This window comes from Elephas maximus, chromosome 3 (genome assembly GCF_024166365.1).
Source record: "Elephas maximus indicus isolate mEleMax1 chromosome 3, mEleMax1 primary haplotype, whole genome shotgun sequence".
NCBI classification, from domain to species: domain Eukaryota; kingdom Metazoa; phylum Chordata; class Mammalia; order Proboscidea; family Elephantidae; genus Elephas; species Elephas maximus.
The window spans coordinates 79,552,046-79,572,314 of NC_064821.1; the positions used below are offsets into that span (position 1 = coordinate 79,552,046).

The 20,269-nt window shown below is 40.6% G+C and overlaps 1 protein-coding gene across 3 annotated transcripts in view; it reads right to left on the reverse strand.

The window, feature by feature from the left end:
* Positions 1-17,974, reverse strand: part of SF3A3 (splicing factor 3a subunit 3) — a 34,859-nt gene extending 16,885 nt beyond the window's left edge. For 2 of the 3 annotated variants that reach the window (XM_049878826.1, XM_049878824.1), the window contains exons 1-11: positions 17,765-17,974; positions 17,454-17,501; positions 12,900-12,952; positions 12,690-12,795; positions 11,061-11,133; positions 10,540-10,631; positions 9,561-9,643; positions 8,781-8,919; positions 8,202-8,270; positions 7,717-7,784; positions 7,445-7,552 (exon numbers count right to left, since the gene is read on the reverse strand). In XM_049878826.1, the coding sequence (XP_049734783.1) occupies positions 7,445-7,552; positions 7,717-7,784; positions 8,202-8,270; positions 8,781-8,919; positions 9,561-9,643; positions 10,540-10,631; positions 11,061-11,133; positions 12,690-12,795; positions 12,900-12,952; positions 17,454-17,501; positions 17,765-17,860 (935 nt within the window). In that variant the 5' untranslated portion in view covers positions 17,861-17,974. Of the gene's footprint in view, positions 1-7,444; positions 7,553-7,716; positions 7,785-8,201; positions 8,271-8,780; positions 8,920-9,560; positions 9,644-10,539; positions 10,632-11,060; positions 11,134-12,689; positions 12,796-12,899; positions 12,953-17,453; positions 17,546-17,764 lie in introns of all 3 variants that reach the window. The other variant, XM_049878825.1, reaches the window with a different exon arrangement.
* Between the last annotated feature and the right edge of the window lie 2,295 nt (positions 17,975-20,269).

Sequence of the window (20,269 nt, forward strand, 5' to 3'; positions counted from 1 at the left end):
TATCTCTATGAACCAAAAATGATGACAAAACTGGCTTACCTGTTGTGGTAAAAATTCTGCTTAAGAATAAAATAGGACAGAGTCGGAGCCAAGATGACAGAATAGACAGACACTTCTGGCGAGCCCTCTTACAACAAAGACCCCAAAAAAGAAGTGAAATGAGTGTATTTATGACAAGCCATGAGCCCTGAACATCAAAGGCAAGCTTAGAAAATGAACTGAGGGGCGGGGGGGGGGGGGGGGGAAGAGATGATTCCCGGAGAGGAGTTACTGGACCTGAATTGCAGGGAGCCCTCAGGCATCATTCCTGGGAGCGGTTGCAGTGGGCTGGTACAGTTTCCTCAAGGAGAAGCAGCCAGCCACACAGCCTACTAGCACCTCCGGAACCAGAGAAGAACGGTGCTCTCAGCAAAAGCTAAGTACTTGCGTATATTTTACCACCAGCCCTCCAAGACGGCTTCAGTGGCTGACTTCCCTGGACCTGAGATAGGCCCTGTTGAGCACCTAGAGCCATCCTCCTGGCCTTGGAGGATGAATAAATTTCCACTTGGGGGAAAAGATAATTTGTCAGCTCTACTAACCAGTGGCTGGTGGCTCCACTTGGGTCACCCAGCCACCCGCAACAGGGGTCCAAGGATAACCAGTACCTCCTAGTCCTTACAACCAAAAACACTGGGTGCCCATGGTCCGTCTGCAGAATCCACCCACCTGTACACTCTAGGGAACAGGGACATGCTTTCCTCAGAGACACGTGGGGGACGATTCTCAGCCCCCTGCCTTGTTCAAAGTGTGACCTCCTGCTGCAACCAGCAACCGGATACCAGTACCTACACCAATCACCCCTGCCCCTCTAAGACCGTAGGACAGAGCCTGTACCACACACTTAATCAGTTACCTGGACACCTAGGCTGAATTCATACAAGAAGAGTGAATGGACTCCTAGACTGGTATACATGATAACAGCTCTAGCCATCTGGGGACAGGACGTCAGAGCTCCAAAGGCAAAAATAATCAAGCTAGCTCACTAGAGCAACCCATTTGGGCATATCAGAACAAAACAAAGCAAGAAGCTACGATACAGTAAGCAAACGTAAAATAAACTAATACAATAACTTATAGATGGCATGGAGACAAGAGTAAATATCAAGTCACATAAAGAAACAGACCATGATCACCTCAACAAGCACTCAAAACAAAGAATCAAGGGATCTTGTAGATGAAAGTGCAGTCTTGGAACTACCAAAGGCAGAATAGGGAAGATTAATATACAGAACCCTTCAAGACATCAGGAAGGAAATGAGGCAATATGGGCAATATGCAGAAGAAGCCAAGGAACACACAGATAAAGCAATTGAGGAAATTAAAAAGATTATTCAGGAAAATAATGAAAAATTTAATAAGCTGGAAAAATCCACAGATAGACAGCAATCAGAAATTCAGAAGATTAACAATAAAATTACAAAAGTAGACAACTCAATAAAAAGTCAGAGGAGCAGAATCGCGCAAGTGGAAGGCCTAATTTCTGAACTAGTAGATAAAGCACTTGGCACCAATATATTTGAAGAAAAATCAGAGAAAAGAATTAAAAAAAAATGCAGAAACCTTAAGAATCATGTGGGACTCTATCAAGAGTAATAACCTACGAGTGATTGGAGTACCAGAACGGGGAGAGATAACAGAAAATACAGAGAGAATTGTTGACGGTTTGTTGGCAGAAAACTTCCCCTGATATCATCAAAGATGAGAAGATATCTACCCAAGATGCTCACTGAACTCCACATAAGGTAGATTTTAAAAAAGAAAGTCACCAGGACATATTATAATCAAACTTGCCAAAACCAAAGATAAATAGAGAATTTTAAGAGCAGCTAGGGATAAACAAAAAGTCACCTACAAAGGAGAGTCAAAAAGAATCAGCTCAGATTACTCAGAAAAAACCATGCAGGCAAGAAAGCAATGGCAAGACTTATATAAAAAATTGGAGGAAAAAAATTGCCAGCCAAGAATCTTATATCCAGCAAAACTGTCTCTCAAATATGAAGGTGAAATTAGGACATTTCCAGATAATCAAAACTTTAGGGAATTCATAAAAACCAAAATGCAACTACAAGAAATACTAAAGGGAGTTCTTTGTTTAGAAAATCAATAATATCATGTATCAACCCAAGACTAGAACACTGGGCCAAGCAATCAGAAGTCAACCCAGACAGGGAAATCACAAAAATAAATCAAGATTAAAAAAACCCTCAAAACAAGGAAACAGCAATGTTATTATGTAAAAGAAAGTAACATTAAAACAATAAAAAGGAACTAAGAAATGTAGTCATAGATCTTCCCTATGAAGAGGAACACAAGGTGATACAAAGATATAAAAGTTAGGTTTAAATTTAAGAAAAAAAGGGGTAAATAAAGGTAACCACAAAGGAGACAAACTATCCTACTCATCAAAATAAAATAACAAGAAAAAAACAAGAGACTCAGCAGAAATAAAATCAACAACAAATATGAGGAAAGGACGATATATAAAGATAACCTACTCAGCACATAAAATTAAGTGGGAAAAAGAAACTGTCAACAACACACACAAAAAAGACATCAAAATGATAGTACTAAATTCATACCTATCCATAATTACACTGAATGTAAATGGACTAAATGCACCAATAAAGAGAGAGTGGCAGAAGGGATTAAAAAACAAGATCCATCTATATGCTGCCTACACGAGACATGCCTTAGAGACACAAACAAACTAAAACTCAAAGGATGGGAAAAAATATATCAAGCAAACCACAATCAAAGAAGAGGAGTGGCAATATTAATTTGACAAAATAGACTTTAAAGTTAAATCCATCAGAAAGGAAAAGGAAGGACACTATATAATGATTAAAGGAACAATATACCAAGAAGATATAACCATATCAAATATTTATGCACCCAATGACAGGGCTGCAAGATACATAAAACAAACTCTCTCAGCATTGAAAAGTGAGATAGACAGCTCCACAATAACAGTAGGAGACTCCAACACACCACTTCCGGTGAAGGACAGGACATCCAGAAAGAAGCTCAATAAAGACACGGAAGATCTAAATGCCACAATCAACCAACTCAACCTCATAGACATATACAGAACACTCAACCCAACGGCAACCAAGTATACTTTCTTTTCTAGTGCACATGGACCATTCTCTAGAATAGACTACATATTAGGTCATAAAGCAAGCCTTAGCAGAATCCAAAACATTGAAATACTACAAAGCATCTTCTCTGACCATAAGGCCATAAAACTGGAAATCAGTAACAGAAAAAGTAGGGAAAAGAAATCAAACACTTGGAAACTGAACAATACCCTTCTCAAAAAAGACTGGATTTAGAAGACATTAAGGATGGAATAAAGAAATTCATAGAATCTAATGAGAATGAAAGCACTTCCCATCAGAACCTTTGGGACAGAGAAAAAGCAGTGCTCAGAGGTCAATTTATATCAATAAATGAACACCTACAAAAAGAAGGGCCAAAATTAAAGAATTATCCTTACAATTTGAACAAATAGAAAAAGAGCAACAAAACCCTCAGGCACCAAAAGAAAACAAATGATAAAAATTAGAGCAGAATAAATGAAATAGAAATCAGAAAAACAATTGAAAGAATTAACAAGACCAAAAGCTGGTTCTCTGAAAAAAATCAACAAAATTCATAAACCATTGGCCAAACTGACAAAAGAAAAACAGGAGAGGAAGCAAATAACCTGAATAAGAAATGAGATGGGCAATATTACAACAGACCCAACTGAAATTAAAAGAATCATATCAGATTACTATGAGAAATTGTACTCTTAACAAATTTGAAAACCCAGAAGAATGAATTCCTAGAAACACACTCCCTACCTACACTAACACAAACAGAGGAAGCAACTAAATAGACCCATAACAAAAGAAGAGATTGAAAAGGTAATCAAAAAACTCCCAACAAAAAAGGCCCTGGCCCAGACAGCTTCACTGCAAAGCTCTACCAAACTTTCGGAGAAGAGTTAACACCACTACCGTTAAAGGTATTTCAGAGCACAGAAAAGGACGGAATACTCCCAAACTCATTCTATGAAGCCAGCATATCCCTGATACCAAAACCAGGTGAAGAGACCACAAAAAAAGAAAATTACAGACCTATATCCCTCATGAACTTAGATGCAAAAATCCTCAACAAAATTCTAGCCAAAAGAATTCAATAACATATCAAAAAAATAATTCACCATGACCAAGTGGGATTCATTCCAGGTATGCAGGGGTGGTTCAACATTAGAAAAACAATTAATGTAATCCATCATATAAAAAAAACACAAGACGAGAATCACATGATTTTATCAATTGATGCAGAAAAAGCATTTGACAAAGTTCAACACCCATTCAAAATAAAAACTCTCAGCAAAATAGGAATAGAAGGAAAATTCCTCAACATAATAAAGGGCATTTACAGAAAGCAAATAGCCAACATCATCCTAAATGGAGACAGCCTGAAAGCATTCCTTTTGAGATCAGGAACCAGAAAAGGATGCCTTTTATCACCGCTCTTATTCAACGCTGTGCTGGAGGTCCTAGCCAGAGCAATTAGGCTAGATAAAGAAACAAAGGGCATCCAGATTGGCAAGGAAGAAGTAAAAGTATCTCTATTTGCAGATGACATGATCTTATACACAGAAAACCCTAAGGAATCCTCAAGAAGAATAGAAATCCTCAAGAAAACTACTGAAACTAATAGTTCAGCAGAGTATCAGGATACAAGATAAACATACAAAAATCAGTCGGATTCCTCTATACCCACAAAAAGAACATCGAAGAGGAAACCACCAAATCACTACCATTTACAGTAGCCCCCAAGAAGATAAAATACTTAGGAATAAATATTACCAGAGATGTAAAAGACTTATACAAAAAAAACTACAAAGCACTTCTGCAAGAAACCAAGAGACCTACAGAAGTGGAAAAACATACCTTGCTCATGGATAGAAAGACTTAACATTGAAAAACGTCTAGTCTACCAAAAGCGATCTATACATTTAACGCAATTCCGATACAAATTCCAACAACATTTTTTAATGAGATGGAGAAACAAATCACCAACTTCATATGGAAGGGAAAGAGGCCCCAGGTAAGGAAAGCATTAGTGAAAAAGAACAAAGTGGGAGGCCTTACTTTACCTGATTTTAGAACTTATTACACTGCCATAGTAGTCAAAACAGCCCAATACTGGTACAACATCAGGTACACAGACGAATGGAACAGAATTGAAAATCCAGACATAAATCCATCCACGAATGAGCAGTTGATATTTGACAAAGGCCCCAAAGCAGTTAAATGGGGAAAAGACAGTCTTTTTAACAAAATGGTGCTGGCATAACTGGATATTCATCTGCAAAAAAATGAAACAAGACCCATACCTCACACCATGCACAAAAACAAGCTCAAAATGGATCAAGGACCTAAACATAAAACCTAAAATGATAAAGATCATGGAAGAAAAAATAGTGACAACAGGCTCCAAAGAGCCCTAACACATGGCATAAACAGTATATAAAACATTACTAACAATGCAGAAGAAAAACTAGATAACTGGGAGCTCCTAAAAATCAAACACCTATGGTCATCCAAAGACCTCACCAAAAGAGTAAAAAGACAGATTACCTACAGAATGGGAAAAAGTTTTTAGCTATGACATTTCCAATCAGCATCTGATCTCTAAAATTTACATGATACTGCAAAAACTCAACTACAAAAAGACAAATAACTCAATTAAAAAATGGGCAAAAGATATGGACACTTCACTAAAGAAGACATTCAGGTAGTTAACAGATACATGAGGAAATGCTCATGATCATCAGCCATTAGAGAAATGCAAATCAAAACTACAATGAGATTCCATCTCACTCCAACGAGGCTGGCATTAATCCAAAAAACACAAAATAAATGTTGGAGAGGTTGTGGAGAGATTGGAAACTGCTGGTGGGAACATAAAATGGTACAACCACTTCAGAAATCAATTTGACGCTTCCTTAAAAAGCTAGAAATAGAACTACCATATGATCCAGCAATCCCACTCCTTGGAATATATCCTAGAGAAATAAGAGCCTTTACACGAACAGATATATGCACACCCATGTTCATTGCAGCACTGTTTACGATAGCAAAAAGATGGAAGCAACCAAGGTGCGCATCAACGGATGAATGAATAAATAAATTATGGTATATTCACACAATGGAATACTACGTATCAATAAAGAACAGTGATGAACCTGTGAAACATTTCATAACATGGAGGAATCTGGAAGGCATAATGCTGAGTGAAATTAGTCAGTTGCAAAAGGACAAATATTGTATAAGACCACTGTTATAAGAACTCTAAAATCAGTTTAAACAGAGAAGAAAATATTCTTTGATGGTTAGGGGAGGGGAGGAGGGAGGGTGGGTGGGAGGGGGCATTCACTAATTAGATAGTAGATAAGAACTACTTTAGGTGACAGGAAAGACAACACACAATACAAGTGAGGTCAGCACAACTGGATTAAACCAAAAGCAAAGCAGTTTCCTGAATAAAATGAAAGCTTCGAAGGCCATCGTAGCAGGGGTGGGGGTCTGGGGACCATGGTTTCAGGGGACATCTAAGTCAACTGGCATAATAAAATCTATTAAGAAAACATTCAGCATCCCCCTTTGGAGAGTGGCATCCGGGGTCTTAAACGCTAGCAAGCGGCCATCTAAGATGCATCAGTTGGTCTCAACCTACCTGGACCAAAGGAGCATGAAGAACACCAAGGACACAAGGTAATTACGAGCCCAAGAGACAGAAAGGGCCACATAAACCAGAGACTACATCAGCCTGAGACGAGAAGAACTAGAGGGTGCCTGGCTACAACTGATGACTGCCCTGACAGGGAACACAACAGAGAACCCCTCAGGGAGCAGGAGAGCAGTGGAATGCAGACCCCAAATTCTTATTAAAAAAAGAGCAGACTTAACGGTCTGAGGCTAGAAGGACCCCAGTAGTGATGGCCCCCAGACCTTCTGTTGGCCCAGGATAGGAACTATTCCCAAAGCTAGCTCTTCAGACAGGGATTGAACTGGACAATGGGATGGAGAGGATGCTGGTGAGGAGTGAGCTTCTTGGATCAGGTGGACACTTGAGACTATGTTGGCATCTCCTGTCTGGAGGGGAGATGAGAGGGTAGAGGGGGTTAGAAGCTGGCGAAATAGACATGAAATAGAGAGTGGAGGGAGGGAGTGGGCTGCCTCATTAGGGGGAGAGCAAGTGGACTGTACAGCAAGGTATACGTAAGTTTTTATGTGAGAGACTGACTTGATTTGTAAACTTTCACTTAAAGCACAATAAAAATAAAGTAAAAAAAAAAAGAATAAAATAGGACATAAACAGAGGTACCACCTCAGCCACTCACCGCTTGGTGCCCTTTGACTTGGGATTTTTGGCAAACAGGGAGGTATCAAGCGACTCCAGGGACTTTCCTTTGGTGCTGAACAGCCTCTGGGCTCGCTCTTCTAGGGTCCTAAGAAGACAGGAGGGCAAAGAATTTCAGGGTTTGTTCATCAAACAGATGTCATCATTTTTATAGTGTAGGATGACAGAAAGAATGGAATCAGAGCCACCTAGAAGATCTAGCAAACAGACAGTAAATGAGACAGTTATGATAAAAAAAAACCAGTCTCTTACCCACCACATTTCAGGCCTAAAGCTAAAAGTGCAGATTTCAATCTGTCCAGACCCAGGGAGGCCAACTCCTGTACAAAAAGGGACAAGTTACAATATTTTAAAAAGTAGATTTGGGGAAACAACAAATGCTCAAACCCAGGTCTTCCCAGTCTGAGGCTGTGGCAGAACCACACATTCCATAGCCAGTCTCCTAGCATAAGTTCAAGCTCTCCAAAGTACTGATCTGCGGTCAAGTTCAGAGCTGACCATGACGTTAGTGTTATATTACCTCCACCACAATTTAACATAGTTAGACGTATTATCACATGGTTTTCAAAGCAGTTACCTAATTTTTGTTTTCTTTTAACCTTTCCACATTCTTTGTAGATGCCTGGTCCCAGAAGCTTGTGTCTTATCATAATACAACCATGGCATTAAAAACAAGAGTGAGTGGTCCTTGGAAGGGTGGACAGGTGAGCTCAGTGCAACAGCTATAGAAAACATACCTCCCAGGAAGAGAAGGCAGAGAGGTCAAGATGGGCTCCGGCATGGGTAAGGGCACTGCTTGTCTCTTTCTGGCAAGAACAATGTTTAACATTTATTGAAATCCAAGTTTAAGATGAAGATAAGGGGGTCATTTAAACTGCTGGCTGCTGGTTGGCCCTTTCTTATACACATTTACGAGTAAGGATCAAATTCTTGCAGGAGCGGGGCAAAAACCCAGATGGTCCATTTTCTCTCTGAGAGTTCAATAAAAACTCAAGCATATCCCCAGGAGTCAAGATATATAGTAGAGCTTTCTAACAAACATTCTCGTCAGGTTTTGGTCAGTAGGAACCACATAGCGGTAATAACATGGCTGGTAAAAATCCTGTGTCTACTCAATAGCAAGTGGGCCCTGGTAAATCTTGTTCCAAAGTACAAAGGGAAAACCTTGTATACTTGGCAGGGAACACCTCATGGCCACAACTGATACTGAGGGGCTCAACATCTAATGCCCCTGACAGAGAAAGTGAGGATCACGATTCAATTAATTAGCTCAATTCCCTGGCATGTCTTCTACCCACACCTCCAGTGAAGCTTACCGGCCATCCAGGAAAGGTGCCATTTTCCCACTTCTTCTCAAATTCTGTCTGAATCTTCCCAAAAAGTTCATTCTGATCTTGGAGGGGCTTCACTCTATCTGTGTAATCCTGAAGGTACTCAAGCAGCATCTCTAGGTATCTATAGAGAAACATGGAATAAAGTGAAAGCTAAGAAGGTTTCTATTTTTGGTCTACTGTTATGCTCTGTAGAATATACTTATAATTCTAGTATTACTAGTTTTTTAAATTAGCTCATGATTTTTTCCCCAACGTGTCATTTCAATTCTGACCTTTCTAACCTCTTTTCACCCTCATGACACTATTCAAATACTAAAGTTTTAATTAATTCTATACATAAAACATTTTGGGTAAGAAGAAAACCAGAAAAAGGGAAGCAGCTAGGGGTACAAATCACTAACCAAGGGGAGAATAACAAAAACATAATTTCCCATTTACACACCAGACCCAGACACCTCACTTCAATCACAGTATGAGAATGTGTCATTTTCTCCCACTAAATTCCAAAGACACAGAGGTCCCTGGATGGGAGACTTCCTTCTACATCCAAAGACAAAATTAAGAACAGCATGGGCATAAGATCATAGAAGCAGAGTACTACAAATGTTTTAAAACCATGTCATTCCAAACCCCTGTTGTCTAATAAACCTGGAAGTCAGGTATGCCTTTCAGGTGATAAAATTTGGAACTTTGCCCTTACACCTTCATATTAAATAATCTTCTAATCAATCCAGCAGAGACCTAGAAACCATTAATACCTACCTCTTATATTCTGCATTCTTCCTTTCTTTAGGAATGTCAAATAACTGGTCAAAGATAGACAGGTATGTGATATAATCCAGTTTCTGAAAAGAGATGACATAAGATTCAATTACAATATAATCTCTAATAAGTGAGATCCAGATGGAGTGTTCCCTAACAAATAACAAGGCCCACCCAGATCACTCTAGTCTTTTTATTTCCCATCATTCAATTCCTTCTCAGTCCAGTGGGGTATGAATTCCACTAGACTGAGAATATCAGACACAAAATTAACTCTGCAAAGTAATGTTCAAATTAATGAACAGTAAATTAAAACAAATATTTACTGAACACTAACTGCACACTGGCACTTGGTTAAGGACTTTGACATCCATTACAACCTAAAAGTCCTGAAAGTTGCCATTGATTCACTCATACAACCACATACTGAGTATCTTCATACCAAGTACTGGGGATATAGCAGAAAACAAGTCAGCCCAGGGACCTGCCCTCATAGAGCTTAAAATTTATTCACTACACATTTGGACATGTTCTCACAACTCCATGAGGAACTTAACCATATACTTCTTTGTGCCCTTTCTAAGAGTGTCATATTAAATGTCATCTCTTAGTAATAAGCTATTTTTTAATGTTCTATTTACACTTTTAGATAGTCCTTTGCTGGTAGATAATATATTTTTGTATCTACTATGTTCCTTGTACTGTGTGTGCATAACACAGGAGATGAAGATAGGTACTTCTCGCTTTTTTTTTTTTTTTAAGTTTTTACAAAAGTAATAATGTGCTTGTGTGTCCACTATAGAACCTGACTTTCATTTGAATATGGTTTCATTCCAAGAAAGCCTACCGCCTCTTTAACACAGTAGTTACAGAACATAAGAAAGGCACTCTAACCGTTTCATGTCTCGCAGCCCAGCCCAGTCGAGTATCCTGACTTAGCACTGAAAGCACAACCACCCTCCCCTCTCCCATGCCTTACCTCAGATGCCTTCAGGTTAATATATTTGAGGTAACAGTCATGGAGATCAAGGTAACGACCATATCCCTCTTCGTCTGTGAACTCCACCAAGTCTGAAGGAATCAGAGACATCAATGACTCAGATAACTAAACACCACTTTCTCCAACTAGCCCTTTCAAATGGACGGTTTGCTCCTTGTTCCATGAGGCAGCTCTTCATCAAAATATCCTCCCTACACTCCTGAGGTGAACTGACTTTGGCTCTCCGGACTAGTGTATCTAAACTAGGCTAGCGCAAAAGGAACATTTTGCCCAAGGTCAATTTTGGATGTCAGTCTAGCCCAGAAATCAGCAAAGAAAAAAACAAGCAAAAGAAACTGGCAAAAATTTCTCTGGCGAAATTGTTGAACTGGTATATGTTTTGTGGTGTACCTTTGCACCACAATTAATTTTTTTTTCCTCTGGGGCCCTGCTTTCCAGGGCTCAGAAGGCAAAGCCCGTACTTTTGTTAGTGCTGCAAAGGAATATTAAACCCAACTTACTCTGTGCCTCTTCACTTGGATTCTCTCGAGCCTTTAGGAGCTCCTCAAATTCCACTGACATTGGCACACAGATCTGAGGCAAAAGAGGAAAGATTAGATGGATCTTTCAACACAAAAGCTGCACGTCAAAGGAATGCGCACTACAGAAAGTTGAACTTCTGAAGCTTTACTTGACCTTAAATTCTCAAAAAGGGCCTATTACTGTTTCCCAATTACTTTGCTTTCTTTCCTCTTCTTTGGTAGTGACTAAGAATTGCTAAAGTAACACATGCTCACAAAAACTCAAATAATACAAAAAGATTCAGTGAAAAATGAAAAGCCTACTTCATTAATTCTCCTCCAAAGAGGTAACCAATATTAACAGTCTAGGCTATATACTTCCAGGTGTTTTTGTTGCTAAGGTTCACAAACTATTCCACATTAGGTCACCAGAGCAACTTAAAAAAATCTGATGCCCATTTCACAGCTCATACCAATTAAATCAGAAAGGATGAGCAGTGAGCATCAGCACTTTTACAGTATCTACCAAGTGATTCAAATGTGCAGAATTTGAAAACCACTGCTCTAGTTATCTTGTATTTGTACAAGCACACAGCCTCACATGCATGTATAAAGTTTTTATTTTTTTCACATAAATGGACTTGCTTCCTTCAGTTTACATATCTTATGTGTCCTTCCCATCATTTACTTAACCATTTATTCCTCGTCAGTATTCTACCAGGGCTGGGTAAGGTGTTCTCTCTTGGTTATCAGAGGACCTCATACTTTACCCTCCAAAAGAGGAGGGCGGTATATCTCTGTGCGTGTGTGTGTGTAACATCATCTACCTGCACAGTAATTTAATTTAATAGTCTCTCCTTTTTGATACTTTAAGTCTGTCTGTTCGTGTAAATATCTGTATCTTCCGTATATTTCTTACTACTCTGCTGTTTCTCTTCCTCCTTTTTCTGCCAGCCTTTCAAATGCACGGCCATACTTCCCCATTACCTGCCTTTACCTGTGACCAGATTTCCATTCCCATTACTTCAGTGAAACAGCAATCCTGGCAGCTACCATCAATAACTGATACCAGTGACTTCCTGTATAAAACTCTTTTGCGTGGCTTCCGTAAGACAGCACTACCTGGAGCTGTCATTTAATCTGTGATGGAAGTCTTTCCAGCCTCCTTTTCCTTTAAGTATCTTATTATCAGTGTGGCCCAAGGTACATAGCTAAGCGCTGACATTCTCCCTTTACATTCTCTCTCTCTCACAACTCTATGAGAAACTCTAGGAGAAAGCAGGATTGGGCAGCGAAAGCCTAGGCTACAATGGAGATCAGACAATATCTTGACTCCCCCAGCGGGGAGCTCTGGAGCAAAGAGTACTCATTAAAGAGGTCCCACGCTGGGCAGAAACCACGGTACTCAGACACCGGCTGGGCCCTGCCCAAACAGTATGGCTTTGGCTTCAAAGCTGAGGGGAATGCTAAAAGCACTACAGTTGTAGACTGTCACCTTGCTATGCTTTTAATTAAATGGCAAGCTCTGTTTTGAAGGAACATCTGTGTGCCACATCTCCATTTTCCTTACACCTTTTCTTTAGTGTGCTCTTTGAGTAGGTCAGGAAAAAATACTGAAATAATCCATACCTCGTTTGGATGCTTCCGGTGGAATTCCTTTATTTGCTTGAGTCTATTATAGAATTCAGCAAACTCATTGGGTCCTGAAATGGCATTCAGCTCCTCTTTTCGTAACCTACAATTTCAGGAAAATCCAAAGAGCATAGAGCACAAAGTCAGTCCTTTAAAGATGGCCCCTCAGAAGCACTAATTCCTGGATTGACTGTGATTGTCACTTACCCATCCTTATCGTCATACAAATCCCTCAGGTTCCCACTGACCTCCATATACCTCTGAAAGGCAAACACGAACACTTAAGAACAAAGCAATTCGTACAACTGCAAGCTAAGCAGCCAACAATGGCTCCTCAGGCAAGGCCAAGTAAACCTCAAGAGATGTGGTGTTAAATTCTTGAGGTTTTTAGTACCTTTAATAGTGGAAAACAGAATTTTAATTCTCATAGAATTCAGATTTCTGGGTTCCATGGAGATTGGGGTGACCCATCCAAGCAATCTGCCCTGAGCTAATATTTGAACCTTGATGAAACTGGTCCCCTAAAAGTCACCCTTAAGTCAAATGATAGTAAAGACCATTCTGTCTTAGACCTTCTGCTCTTTTGAAGAATTACTATGTCAAGTTTCCAGAAGCTCCAAAGGCAAACTAAAAGCCGTGTTTTAAGGCAAATTGTTGTGTAAACACTGTTCAGGTAAATTGACGAGTTTAAAAATTAAGGCTCTAGAACCCACTTTTTTCTGTTGAAATTGGTGGACAACTTCGAGTTTCAGTGGACGGTTTAGGAAACTGAATTCCTTATTTGCTTTGTTTTCTGATTTATTGTTTGAAAGTGTGGGGATGTCCGAAATTGTCATAAAAAGGACAACCATAAAGTAGAAGTCTGCTTGTTTCAGCCAGCCTCACAGACGAGTTTGTGGTTCTCCTTTCTGTCTCATTTTGTCTTGAGAACTTGGTTCTGATCTAGACAGCGTTCCTTCTGGGTTGTTTTTTTTTTTCGTAAACTTTTTTTTGTGCTTTAAGTCAAAGTTTACAAATCAAGTCAGTCTCTCATACATAAATTTATATACACCTTACTATATACTCCTAGTTGCTCTCCCCGTAACAAGATAGCACACTCCTTCCATCCGCTATTTTCGTGTACATTTGGCCAGCTTCTGACTCCCTCTGCCCTCTCATCTCCCCTCCGGACAGGAGCTGCCCACATAGTCTCACGTGTCTACTTGATAAAAAAAAAAGCTCACTCTTCACAAATATCATTTTCTATCCCACAGTCCAGTCCAATCCCTGTCTGAAGAGCTGGCTTTGGGAATGGTGCCTGTCGTGGGCTAAAAGAAGCTCTGGGGACCATGACCTCCAGGGTCCTTCCAGTCTCAGTCAGACCATTAAGTCTGGTCTTTTTACGAGAATTTGAGGTCTTCATCCCACTGCTCTCCTGCTCCCTGAGGGGTTCTCTGTTGTGTTTCCTGTCAGGGTAGACATCAGTGATAGCCAGGCACCATCTAGTTCTTCTAGTCTCAGGCTGATGTAGTCTCTGGTTTATGTGGCCCTTTCTGTCTCTTGGGCTCATAATTATCTTGTGTCTTTGGTGTTCTTCATTCACCTTTGGTCCAGGTAGGTTGAGACCAATTAGATGGCCACTAACTAGTGTTTAAGACCCCCTGTCTGGGTTTTTTTTTTGCTTGCCTTCAGGTAGCATGGGGAAGGCTGAATTGGCCAGCTTTCAAGAGGTCATTTTAAGTTTCAATTCTTTCCTCTTTGAGAAAAATAGCTTCCTATGTGAGCCTGCCTTTCTCAATGGCACAATTTACTAAGAATGATTGGGCCTTCAGTGGCTTTGAAACAATCTTTGACATAAATTGGTTCAATTTAAAAGAACACAAAAAAGGATGGGTTGTTTATCTCGATTGGTTTAACCAGGCTTCAAAAGACAAAAATTATTCTAAACTGCTTCTCTAAAGGACTCTTTAAAGTGGGCAGAAGATAGGGTTACGAAAATGTAGTATTTTCCTACCCCTGAGTGGCATTATCAATTTATAATATTCCTTTATAAAGCTTTATTCTGATTAGTTTACAGATAAATGATTGATTATATAGACTGAATGGTCCTAATATTCACAGGAATTAAAAAAAGTGAATTCGTTCTGACAAATGGTTTTACGTTTTACAGTATGTTAACTAAAGGCAGTTTCCTAGATCTTTTTAAGTAACTTAGGCTAGACTGAGCATACAAGACTTGTTAAGGGAAAAAGAGAGTAATTTTGTCCTAAAGTGAAAACTTTGGTTGTTCCAGAATGTGACAAAGGGAAGCATAGGACAAATCTGCTGCAAAAGACCTCTTTAAAGTGTTAAAAAGCAAAGATTTCACTTGAGGACTAAGGTGTGCCGACCCAAGTCATGGTACAGTGGCCCCTCCTTACCCAAGGTTTCACTTCCTACAGTTTCAGTTACCTGAGGCCAACCTCAGTCCAAAAGTGTTATATGAGTAGCATACTGAAATTTTGTGCCGTCCCACTCCGTCCTGCCCAGGGACCACATTCACATAACTTTTATTACACTATATTATTGTAATTATCCTATTTTATTATTGTTGCTAATCTCTTACTGTACCTGATTTATAAATTAAACTTCACCATAGTTATGTACGTATATATAGGACCAAAAATAGTATATATAGGGTTCCGTACTATCCCCAGTTTCAGGCATCCACAGGGGATCTTGGAATGTATTCCCTGCAGATAAGGGAGGATTACTATATTTTCAATCACGTCATATCATGCGAAAGCTGAACAACAGATAAGCAAGACTGAAGAACTGATGCCTTTGAATTACACCGTTGGCGAAGAACACTGAATTTACCATGGGCTGCCAAAAGAACAAACAAGTCTGTCCTGGAAGAAATACAGCCAGAACGTTCCTTAGAAGTGAGGATGGCGAGACTCATCTCATGTATTTTGGACGTGTAATCAGGAGGGATTAGTCCCTGGAGAAGGACATCATGCTTGATAATGTAGAGGGTCAGTGGAAGAAACGAAGACCCTCCATGAGTTGGACTAACACAGAAGCTGCAACAACCGGCTCAAGCATAGCAAAGATTGTGAGGATGGCCCAGGACTGGGCAGTGTTTCATTCTGTTGTACATAAGGTCCCTAAGAGTCGGAACTGTCTCAATGGCACCTAACAACAACAACAACGGGACAAACCCAGATGGAAATAAAAGTTAAAACTTGATGCGTTTTTCTATAAATCTGTTAAAGAAAAGGTTTTATTTAAGGAAATAAGGCTACGCCAATTACCAAAAGACTAGTAAAGACAAAAGAAAGAGTTGAGAGACTCTTCCCAACAGGGCGGAGATATTTAAAAACTGGATAAATAAGGCGGATATTGATTGGGTTAAAATAAAACAAACGCTGTCTTAGTAAGAACCATAAACAAGTCCTCTCTATTGTAAAGAAATTTTTAAGAAGTAAAAACATAAAAATCACAATAAAAATGCATCAAAATTGCTTGGAAAAATGGTTCCATCCCTGTGGTGGTCCAAAACCAGTTGACGAAATCTTAAAAGGGCTACAGTTAGATTGAAAAATATGGAAAATGGTGAAAAGTTTGGAAAAAAATTTAAACTATGTAAACAAATTTTATTTTAACAGTAATTGTTTTGTGGTATATAGGCTTGTAGATAATTTTCAAGATCTTTACATAACTTAAAACCTTTGGATTGATACCAAATTGGGTTAATTAGTACATAAAATTCATTGTCGTGGAATAGATTCTGACTCATAACAACCCTATAAAATAGAGTAGAACTGCCCCATAGGGTTTCCAAAACTGTAATCTTTGTGGAAGCAGAAGTGATTGCCATGTCAACAGGCCCACCTTTCTCTTAGCAGCCAAGTGCTTAACCCCTGCCCCACCATGGCTCCTTAAGTGGGATAATAAACTAAAAAAAAAAACAAAACCTGTTGCTGTTGACTCAATTCTGACTCAGAGCCACCTTATAGGATAGAGTGGAACTGCTCCATAGGGTTACCAAGGAGCAGCTGGTGGATGCCAATTGCAGCCAAGTGCTTAAACACTGTGCCACCAGGGCGAAGTGGAATAAGAAACACCATAAAAAGCCTCTCATCTGCTCAGGGCAGGTTTTGCTGCCAAATGAGGCCACATTATGTTTTGCCACCAAAAAACCTATCGATTTACAAACTGTTTTTGGATTTGGGGATGTAGATAAGGGACAGGACTGGTAGTAATGTTTATCTCCTGCAAATAAAAAAAATCTAATTAGGCCTTTAATCCTTTCTGAGCAGATTTCAAATACATGAAAAAGTAGTATAATGAATCTCCATTTACCCATCACCCAACTTTATTACCAACATTTTACTTTAGTTTTCTTTTTTTCAAATAAGAAAATCTAACTGGGCAAAAGCACTTTGGTAAACAAAAACATTTCAAAAGAGAGGTCTGGAAGGGAAACACTAACACAGCATTCTCGTTTTGCGGGGACACAACAGTACCTTCTGTGTCTGAGTCACTGAGTCCTCCTCACTATTTTTCGCACATCCAAGGGACACAGAAGGCATTACTTTCCGAGTAATGAAGAGGAAGCGCTCCCCACTCAGGAAAGTGAGGAGGAGCAGCTCAGGAGCCTCAGGTTCGGCTGCAGGCGGACAACCCTGGCCAGTCAGGTGAGCTCTGGCCAGGGCTCCCGGTGAGACCCCGTGCTCCGCCCGCCTCCCCGCTCCTCTCCTTTCCCGCCCCCCGACCAAAGGACAGCGGAGCACTCACATCTTCCATGGCCCGTGTGCGGTGGTCGGAATTGATCTGGTCCCGGAGCTGAAGACAGACAAACGGTGACACAGACGCCGTTAGTCCCAGGCCTGGGGGTGGAAAGGCCGCCCGAGGGCGGAGCTTACCTTCGCAGGTTCAGCGGCAGAAGCGAAGAGGCCGCCGGGGCGCTGGGCCTGAGGAGGAGGTTGCCGAGGCCGGAGCTCGGAGAGGGAGCCCCCGGGAGGGTGGGGGGCAGGAGGAGGGCGGGTCTGAGGCCAAAGAGCGCGCTCGGCGGCTAAACCCGGGGAAGGGGCCCAGACCCTACTCACCGTGGACTTCTTAGTGAGCATCTCTTTGGCCATGACGTCCATGAGCCGTTCCCTCTCCTCGTGGTATCGCCGCTGCTGCTCCAGAATTGTCTCCATTTTTCCCTTGGCCGCTGTACCTCACTTCAGATCAGCGACGCGGCCAGAAGCAGCTCCCGCCGCCTTGAGCGCCTGCGTCCCCACGCGGCACGTCCGGCTGCACTAGAGTTCCGTAAGTGCCGGAAGTGCCTTGGGGACTCGAGGAAAAGGGGCACCGCGAGGAGCGCCAGCCTGTGCTATCGCGATGGCAGCATTGCCCCCTGCTGGTCGGGGTGTGTGGCCCGCTACCGAGCGGTTTGCAGATTCCTCTGGTGGGCGAATGGAAATCCAAGAGCCTGAATTCAGCTGCTGGCTTCTTAGGGCTTCACGGAGCTTCGTGGGGCCGTCTGGGCCGCTGGGGATCCTGTCTGGATTCAGGAGCAGTTGAGGAGCACGCGATGGGAATTGGAGGATCAGAACTTGAGTCCCTAGCTTTCAGGGTGACCTCTGACAACATTTGCCTCTTTTCTGGACCTCAATGTCCTTTTCAGTAAAATGGGGATAATAACAGATTTTTTTTTGTAGAAACTTACAAATGGAAACAATTTAATTGCCTTTCAGCGGGGTGCCAACCAAACCAAAAACCAAACTCGTTGCCATGGAGTTGATTCCGGTTCTTTGTGACCCTATAGGACAGAGTAGAACTATCTCATGGTGTTTTCAAGCGTGACTTGTGGATTCGAACTGCTAATTTTTTGTTTAGCCCACGTGGCTCTTACCACTCTGCCACCAGGGTTCACAGCAGCAGACTTAAAAACAAACAAACAAAAAACCCCTTAGCTGTCCAGTTGATTTTGACTCATAGCTACCCTGTAGGAAAGAACAGAACTGCTCCATAGGGATTCCAAGGAGCGGCTGGTGGATTCCAAGTGCTAACCTTTTGTTTAGCAGCCAAGCTCTTAACTACTATGCCACCAGGGCTCCAGCAGACAAAAACAACCAAACCCATTGCGGTGGAGTTGATTCCGACTCATAGTGACCCTGTAGGACAGAGTAGAACTGCCCCATGGAGTTTCCAAGGAGCTCCTGGTGGATTCAAACTGCCAACCTTTGATTAGCAGCTGTAGCACTTAACCACTAGGGTTTCTGGGCTCCAGTTGAGGACTAGATTGATAAAGTGTAGTACATCCAATCATTGAAAAAAAAAGGGGGAAGAAATCTGTATATTCATTTCTAGGTAGAGAAATGAAGACCTACAGCTGTGTGCTTATATGGGCATCTGTTTATAATTCACAATTGACAGAAAAACTGGACACAACCTAAACTGGTGAGTGTATAAACCAAATTCGGCATATCCACGTAATGCTACAATATGGAGGAACCTTGAAAACATAATGCCAGTTAAAAAAAAAAAAAAAAAAAGCCAGTAAAAAAAACCTAGATACTAAAATGACATAGTGTATGATTCCATTTATATGAAATGTTCAGAAAGGCAAATCCATGGAGACAGAAAGTAGATGAGTGGTTGCCAGGGGTTGGAGGCAAGACTGGAAGTGACTGCAAATAGACACCAAGTATCTTTTTGGGGTGATGGAAAGGTTCTAAAATTGGATGGTGGTGATAGTTCCACAACTCTATTAATATACTAGAAATAATTGAATTATACATTTAAAATGAGTGAATGTTACGGTTTGTAAATTATACTTCAATGAAGCTGTCAAAAAATCAGTGTGAACTCATGTGAAAAGATGGCCAGGAAAAGTCAAAAAAGGTGGATGCTCAACAGTGTGTATAAAAGATATACAGAGATGATTTCTGTAAGAATATCCAAGTAACACTAAACAATGGTTGTTTTCCAGAAGATGGACTGGCACATGTGGTATGAGAGAAAAGTTTTTCTTTGTATATACCCAAAATACAGTGTGAAAAGTTTTGTTTAATGTATTCATGTACTATTTTTTTAATTTAAAAATAAATTTAAACTAAAAAAATATATATATGCATGTATATGCTTAACAAAAAAGGACTAGAAAGCTGTAATGCATCAAGGAGTTATTTTTTTACCTTTTGTTCTCTTTACTCTTTGGTAGTGTCTAATTTTTCTACAAGGAGCCCCAGCAGAGCAATGGTTAAGAGCTTGGTTGGTAACCAAAAGGTCAGTGGATTGAACCCCCTAGCGGCTTGTGGGAGAAAAGACCTGGTGATCTGCTCCCGTAAAGACTACAGCCTAGGAAACCCTATGGGGCAGTTCTACTCTGTCATATAGGGTTGCTAGGCACAGGGTAGGCACTGGACTGGTTTTTATGAGTTGGAATTGACTTCAGGGCACAGAACAATAACAATTTTTCTACAAGGAATACACGTTGCTTTTTGCAAAAAAAAAAAAAATTATCTTCTGGTTTTTAAAGTTTGAAAAATAAAATGGGGGTAATGACCCTTGTCTTGCCTACTCATGAGGGTGTTGTGAGGATCATATTTGCATCTGAAAAT